Source organism: Bubalus bubalis, chromosome 15 (assembly GCF_019923935.1).
Source record: "Bubalus bubalis isolate 160015118507 breed Murrah chromosome 15, NDDB_SH_1, whole genome shotgun sequence".
Taxonomy (NCBI): Eukaryota; Metazoa; Chordata; class Mammalia; order Artiodactyla; family Bovidae; genus Bubalus; species Bubalus bubalis.
The window spans coordinates 37644568-37652099 of record NC_059171.1 but is presented as its reverse complement, the minus strand read 5'-3'; the positions used below and the strand labels follow the sequence as shown (position 1 = coordinate 37652099).

Here is a 7532-nt window from a genome sequence, read left to right as displayed (position 1 = left end):
CCGCTTAGCTGAAAATATAAATAATAAAACATACTTGAATGAGAACATTTAATAGCAATGGCAGTCACTTAAACTGATAACCTTCTACTGAGTCTGAGTTTGGACACCGAACTGCCTGGGACATCTCCCCGCACCCAGGACCTTCTGATAATATAGCCTAACTCAACTCAGGTTGGATGCCCTCTGAGGCCCTAGCTGGGCCGGGAGTGGCGTGAGGGTGGGAACAGGTTATTGCAGGAGGGTGTTTCCCCCCCACCCTCGCCCCAGCAGTGATTAAAGAGGCGAAGAAGTTTATCGATCAGTCAATTAAACTACTGATCAATTCCTGCCATGGGAACCGAACGAACGAAGGCTAATCGATACTTTGAGGGTGTCACGAACGGGAAGAGGGGCGGCAGCTTGGCATGGGATCAACGGGCCCGAGAGAGCCGGGGCGGGTCCGCCCGTAGCCCCTCTGGCTTCCTGGGCGTGAGGAGGCGCGGGAAGGGCAAGGGCTGGCGTCCGTGGCTGCGTGGGGCGCGTCGAACTAGGACTAGTCCCAGCTCGCAGGAACAGCCCGCGGAGCCCCAGCGGCCGCGGCAGGTGGAGCAGCTTAGCTCTTTTGGACCCCAGGAGCCAGGCCCAGGGGCACGGGGGGCGGGGCGAGCAGGCGAGACGCACTTCTCATTGGCGGCCGGGCACCGCCCGCGCGCGCGCTCCGCCTTTATAAAGCCGCGCGCGTGGCCAGCCAACCACACGCCTGATTCCCGGCGCCCTACCCTCCGCAGCTCACCTGTCACGCCTGTCAGCTCGGACCCACCATGGCCACCGTTCAGCAGCTGGTTGGAAGATGGCGTTTAGTGGAGAGCAAAGGCTTTGACGAATACATGAAGGAAGTAGGTGAGGTTCCCCGCCATGCGGCGCTGCAACGTGGCACGTGTGTGGGGCTGTCTGTCCGTAGGCCCCCTTCGGCATGCTAGGCTGAAAGGCTGGGCGTGCGCGGCCGCCCACCCCCGACCCTGTTATCCTCCACCTCCCACCCTCATCGCAGGCGAGCAGCCGAGAGCGCCTCGCGCCCGCTCCGGATTCCCCGGACCGTCGGCCTCTTGATCAGTCCCTCTCTCTGCTGCTTTCCCCGGGCCCACGCGACCCCTGCTTTCCTGCCCTTTAGCGCGCTCACCCCTCTTTCACCCCAAGCTTCTTTTCTTTCGCCCCCCTCCAGGCGGCCCTCGTAACTTTCCCGAATTTTCTTGCCCCACCACTTGTCCGCTTTTCTGCCATTGCCCTCCCTCGCATTCGCCCGGTCGTTGCCGCACCTACTTGCCCTGACCCAGCTTGCCGCATCTTTTGTTCCCAGGTGGCGCGCAGGGTCCCCTCCCTCTTCTACACCCGGACTCGGTTTCCAGCCGAAATCCGGGCTACCGCTTCAGCTTCCATTCAGCTCTCGGTTGCATCTCCACCACCCCCAGAGCCCCGGCCCGCCTTCGCCGCGTGAGTCGGGCCATTTTGGGTTGGCCGGGCTCCCCCGGTGGAGCATCAGGGCATCTTCCTCTCCACGCCCCGGAGCGGGGCTCAGAGGCGTGGCGCTGGCGACAGTGACCTGTTGGCACTGCTCGACTCGGCGCTGTGGTGGCCGGGTGGCGTGTGGGAGGAGCGCGGTAAGGTCGACTGTACCTGGGGTGGTAGTGCCCTGCAACCTTCTGCATCTAGAGGGTGGAGGGCAGAGAGGCTTCGCCGGGAAACCGCAGTCAGAAACTGCATCCAAGATGGGCATGGCCTTGCCCAAGACACTTGATTTTTTTTTTTTATTAAAAAAAATTTTTTTTTAAAATTTTTGCAGCGTTGTGTTGATTTCTGCCACACAGCAAGGGGAACCAGCCATGATTATGCATGTATCCTCTCCCTTCCAAGCCTCCCTCCCTTCCCCCCACCCCATTCCTCCAGGTCATCGCAGAGCACCTGACTGGGCTCCCAGTTCTACACAACAACTTCTCGCCAGTTACCCATCTTACAGCTGATAGTGTGTGTGTGTTGATGCTACCTTCTGCATTCCTCCCGCTCTCTCCTCCCTCACTGTGTCAATAAGTCCATTCTCTATATCTGCAGTTCTATTCCTTCCCTGCAGATAGGTTCATCAGTATCATTTTTCTAGATTCCATATATATGCCTTAATACCTAGCAACTCCTCTACTGGGTGTATGCCCTGAGAAAACCAAAATTGTAAAAGACACATGTACCCCAATGTTCATACCATCACTCTTTAGGATAGTTCTAGTGACGTAGATGACCTAGATGAACCTAGAGCCTGTTCTACAGAGTGAGGCACTTCTTAAAAGCCTTCCAAGGGAGGATTTGTCTCTGTAGGGAAATTCAAGTTCTCTTGCTCAAAATGGTGTTGGATTTTCTGTTGTCTTTTTCATAAGCCGGTGATAACGATAAAGAGTGCTGATTTCGACATTGGGTAGATTGGCAAAGATGAACCTTTGTCACAGGCCCCAAGGAAGTGAAGCATAGCAAAAATGCTCTCTGACACAACTGCTGGGGCTGTAGGGTTGTTTTAGAAGCTAGCCTCCTGCAGATAGTAACTTTCTGTTACCAAATGTTAAGTGAGTGAAGAAGTCATTACAAAGACCTAGACCCCGAAGTACCCTGAAGTACTTCAAAAACACATCTAGCCGATGGCTGGTTAAGTCTGGCTCTGGTGAATCTTAAGTGTGTTTATGATCCTGTGAATAAAACAAGGCAGTATTTTTTTTTCCCCCTCCCCTCTATACCTTGATCAAAGTGACTCTGGACAAAAAGCAACTAACTGCACTCACAAAGGAGAAATACATATGTGTGTGTTCACCTGAGTGAGAACCACAGTAGGCGGTCTCTCTGCCCATTGAAACCAAACATGTTTATCAGATGGCTTGTTTCCAGAGTTCTGGAGTCAGGAAGGTTGTCAAGGTACAGTTCATTAGAGAGCAATCAAGGTGTGGAAAGAGCAGAGCCCTTTCTTTATTTGTCCAAAGTGAGAAAATAATGACTCAACTAATGAAACAAAGCACCAGTGCCTAGCTGGTGAAAGAGAAAGCTCCGTGGGGACATGTCAAGCCGGGCTGACATCATCAAGTCGGTTACTCTGCTTAGGCTATAGTCACCTCATCCATGAAACTGAGATTTGGCCTAGAACCAAGTTTCCTACTAAATGTTAATATTAGGGGGAATTACACAGATTATAAAATAAATGTATTAATAGAGTAATCTGAGTTACAGAGTTCTGAAATACTCTTTTTGAGGGTAAGATTTTTCCTGTTTGTTAGCATCATGTTTGTGCGGTTAACTCTTAAACTGCAATTTGAATATCAGGATTGATACTGATTTTGTGTAGTCTACTAATCAAATATTTATCAGTGACTTGTGTGCTAGACTGTGTGCTCAACTGCTGTGTCATATAATACAGTGGTTGGCATAACTGAGGAAATTAGAGAAGTCAGGATATCTTCCTTAAGTTTCTGAGGGCCAAGATGGCACGGTGTCTTAAAGCTGAGATTTAGAGCCAGGCTGCCTGCGTTGTTGGTTCTCAGCACCTCCCTGCTTAGCTGGATGAGCTTGAGTAAGTTACATCAAAGCCTCACTTACTCATCTGTCAGATGGAGACTATCTACCTCTCACAAGGTCCTTGCCAGGCTTCCATGAATAGTGTAGTATACTGTCAAGTACTAGCACTTGGTAAGTGCTGGATATGTGTATGTTCACAGTTGTTATTGATGACTGCTGCTGTTAAGTCGCTTCAGTCATGTCCGACTCTGTGCGACCCCATAGACAGCGGCCCACCAGGCTCCCCGGTCCCTGGGATTCTCCAGGCAAGAGTACTGGAGTGGGTTGCCATTGCCTTCCCTTCCCCATTGATGACTGAATAGTTGAAAATATGCACAGCATGGTGATTGCAATTGAATTACTGCTTTTATTATGTAAACAAGAAATTTGGTTTTCCAGGTATCTAACATGGTGTAACTTTCTACAGGAGTGGGGATGGCTCTGCGAAAAGTGGGTGCGATGGCCAAACCAGACTGTATCATCACTTCTGATGGCAAAAACCTCAGCATAAAGACTGAGAGCACTTTGAAAACAACACAGTTTTCCTGTAAACTGGGAGAGAAGTTTGAAGAGACCACAGCTGATGGCAGAAAGACTCAGGTTAATTATAATTTATAATATCACAGAAGCTTGCAGAATGATTAACTCTATTAATAACATTCTTACTGCTTCCAGGCCAGAACTTAATGAAAAAGTCTCAAGTTGTTTTATGAATTGAGTTTTGACAAATTAATGAAAACACCGATTTAACAACTTAATCTGTTTTGTAAAAATAGTTTTAAGGGACATCTAGATTAAAAAGCACAAACTACATTATGAATGAAATTAGTATGGGTTAATGAGGTGAAGTAGACTCAGAAAGGAAAAGATAAAAAAATGTTGATTAAGGAGGTTATAAGTCACAGAAACTCTTTTTCATTGTGCCCTGGAAGATTAAAAAGGATACTTTATTTTGGCAGACTGTCTGCAACTTTACAGATGGCGCATTGGTTCAACATCAGGAATGGGATGGAAAGGAAAGCACAATAACAAGAAAACTGGAAGATGGAAAATTAGTGGTGGTAAGTGTCTGACATCATATGTCTTATATGAATTCATAGTTCACATAAGTGTTGTAGATCACTGATCATTAACAGGAGAGCTAGGTTGGAGGAAAAAAAAGTGCCAAAGAACAAGATAAATACAAGAATACTTAATAACTAAAGAAAGCCCTTTGTGGAGCTAGAGAAGATGATCTAGCAGGAGCTGGGTCTAGTTCGTGTTCTGCTGCTCCATTTACAGTGCAGGCACACCTCAGAGACACTGTAGGTTTGATTCCAGACCACTACAAGAAATGGAACATCACGGTAAAGGGAGCCACACAGAGACAGGAAGTGAGCAAATGCTGTTGGAAAAAATGGCTCCATAGACTTACTCAGTGCAGGGTTGCCACAAACCTTCAGTTTGTAAAAAATGACTATATAATCTTGAGCATACATTTTTCTGTTTCTTTAAAATGAGGAGTAGTATTTGCTAAAACTAAATGAATAGACATTGCCAATCAGTAGTTTTCAGTAAAGCGTATACACCTCATAAATAAAATAACAGGCTCTAGCTTTTCAAACCCAGGAATCCTAAAGTGCATTTTCTCCATCTGTGAAGCAGATTTCAATGTTTTGTATAGGATTGTGATCCTAGCATTCAACTACCACCATTACTCTGTGATGTAAGACTAACTTGCCTCTTTTTAATGACATTCTGTCTCCTAGGTATGCGTCATGAACAATGTTACCTGTACTCGGGTCTATGAAAAAGTAGAGTAAAAATTCCATCATCATTTTGCACAGAAATTAGCTGCGAGGATGAACAAGCTCAGTTCAATGAGCAAATCTCCATACTGCTGGTTTTTTTTTTTTTTCATTATTGTGTTCAATTATCTTTATCACAAACAATTAAACTATTTCAAAATGTTGGTTTAATTAGGGTCATCTCTTTGGTTAGTAAATAAATCTGTTTGTGCTACACCAGTGTTGCATGCTTTTTTAAACTTTAGAGGAATTTAGTGATGAGTTTTAACATTTACAAATGGACTAAATGGGATAGCCTTGAATATACCATATTGAGATTATATTTAGTAATTTATATATAGAACTACTTCTGTGGCCAGTAAGCTACCAATCATTAATCTTGTTTTGAACTTTGTATCAACTCAAGAATCTTAAATTTGTGGCAGAGACTGTTCTCATTGAAAAACAGCTACATAAACTTTATAATTTAAATATAAGAATAAAGATTAAATCACCATCATTGGCTAGTAATACTTTCAATAGTGTGTTTATAACTACTGCTCAGGAATTCTGTAGCCAGAAATTTGTTTAATAAACTTTCTGAGGACCTACCAGCTGCCAGACTGTCTTCCAGAGGTTGAGTTATATCTGAACACAGGGACAAATCATTGCACTCACTGTGACAAATGCTCAGCTTTGAGAGCATGCAATTTTCTCTTGTTTTATTAACAGAAGTAATTAAAAAAGCAATTCAACTCTGAACTACTTGTGTGTATATTTAAAGAATAACTAGAATTCTAGTGACTTCTGTCCTATTTCTCAACCCAAATAGCAAATATCAACAGTTCACATTTGGAAAGTTTGTGTAGGCACTGGGCTAAAACTATGTATGTGATCCTCATAGCAATCCTTGGGGAGCTAGTACCATTATTTCTTTCACAAGTAAGAACACAGGTTTTTGACTAGCTAACTTGTTCAAGGACACAGGAAGTTGTAGAGTTGGAATGGGAACCTACAACTCGTTGAGCCCACTCACGACTGATCAATCATTCTACAACTCTGGCATGTCTCAGCTTATATGAAGATCCTGAGTTAAATTTCGTAAATGTAATACTTGAGACTTTTATGAAGCCACCCTCTATACGTTGAAATGTTAACTTGTAAGAGTCTTTTAATTACTGGACGTTAGTAGTCAATGGAAGAGTTGGATTCATGGATGCTGTAGCCCTGTGCTGTAGCCCCTCGTGGCTGCGGAGCACCGCGTAAGTAAAATACACATAAAATTTAAAGAACTTGATACCAAAAAAATGAAAATGCCTCTGATTTTTATATTGATTATATATGGAAATAACATTTTTGGATATAGTTGGTTACTTAAATATTGTATATTAATAAAATTAATTTTACCTGTTTCTTGCTTTTTTTAATGTGGCTGGGGAACATTTAAACGTTGCATGTGCTGAAAAAAAACTTGCAGTTTTGTTTTTTTTTTGATCCATATTTTTGGATGGACAGTGCTGCTCTAGACTTCCTTTTCTATTTGAATTTATATCTTGCTTATTTAAGTCTATATTGGACTTCCTCTTTCATCCCCTTTTTCCACTTCTAGTAATAGTGTACATTTATATGACTTCCTGAGCCAAACGCTGAGCCAAGTACTATAAAGAGTTCCATAATTCTCAGAACCACCCTAGATGATGTATGTTAATAATTGTTTTCTGCATTATTTAGACAAGAAAATGAAGTCTCAGGATCTGGGAAATGATCCCAAGAGATACAACGAGTTCAAGTCAGAACAGATTGTACATGAGTTTATCTGACTAAGACCAGCACCATGTTCTAATGTCTATATTGCTTCACTTTATGGAATGTGGAGTATTGCTAAAGGGAGGGCAGACTCATGCTTTTCCCATGGAGAAGCTGTTGACATTTTGAATGAGAGAACTTGTCTTCATTGTGCTGGACTGTGACAAGTCAGTGTCCTAAGATCGTTGCCACAAAATGCCCATGACACCCATTAGTCTATCCCAAACATCCTATACATTTTCAGATGTCTTCTAAGGGTATCCTACCATACCTAGTTGAGAACCACTGGGTGGAACAAGAACAAATATAGTTCAACTTCCTATTATCTGGTGTCAATCAAGCCCTTCTTTCTGCTGTGTTGTTCAGTTGCTTAGTTGTGTCTGACTCTTTGCAGCCCCG

The 7532-nt window shown here is 44.1% G+C and overlaps 1 protein-coding gene across 2 annotated transcripts; it reads left to right on the top strand.

Moving 5' to 3' along the window:
- The first annotated feature begins 605 nt into the window (after positions 1–605).
- FABP5 (fatty acid binding protein 5) lies at positions 606–5564 on the top strand. 2 transcript variants are annotated; one of them, XM_006068045.3, is made up of 4 exons: positions 722–879; positions 3989–4161; positions 4521–4622; positions 5310–5564. In XM_006068045.3, the coding sequence occupies exons 1-4, from the start codon at positions 801–803 to the stop codon at positions 5361–5363; spliced, it is 408 nt and encodes a 135-aa protein (XP_006068107.1). In that variant the 5' UTR covers positions 722–800; the 3' UTR covers positions 5364–5564. The 2 variants fall into 2 exon arrangements, with proteins under 2 accessions (XP_044784581.1, XP_006068107.1); XM_044928646.2 differs by lacking the exons at positions 4521–4622; positions 5310–5564 and adding an exon at positions 1337–1470 and having other exon boundaries at positions 606–879; positions 1820–4089.
- The last annotated feature ends 1968 nt before the right edge of the window (positions 5565–7532 follow it).

Excerpts from the sequence above, each read along its gene's own strand:
- FABP5 (XM_006068045.3), top strand. The coding sequence starts at position 801 with ATGGCCACCGTTCAGCAGCTGGTTGGAAGATGGCGTTTAGTGGAGAGC. Across the intron at positions 4,162-4,520 it reads CTGATGGCAGAAAGACTCAG|ACTGTCTGCAACTTTACAGA; the intron begins GTTAATTATAAT and ends TTATTTTGGCAG. Across the intron at positions 4,623-5,309 it reads AAGATGGAAAATTAGTGGTG|GTATGCGTCATGAACAATGT; the intron begins GTAAGTGTCTGA and ends TCTGTCTCCTAG.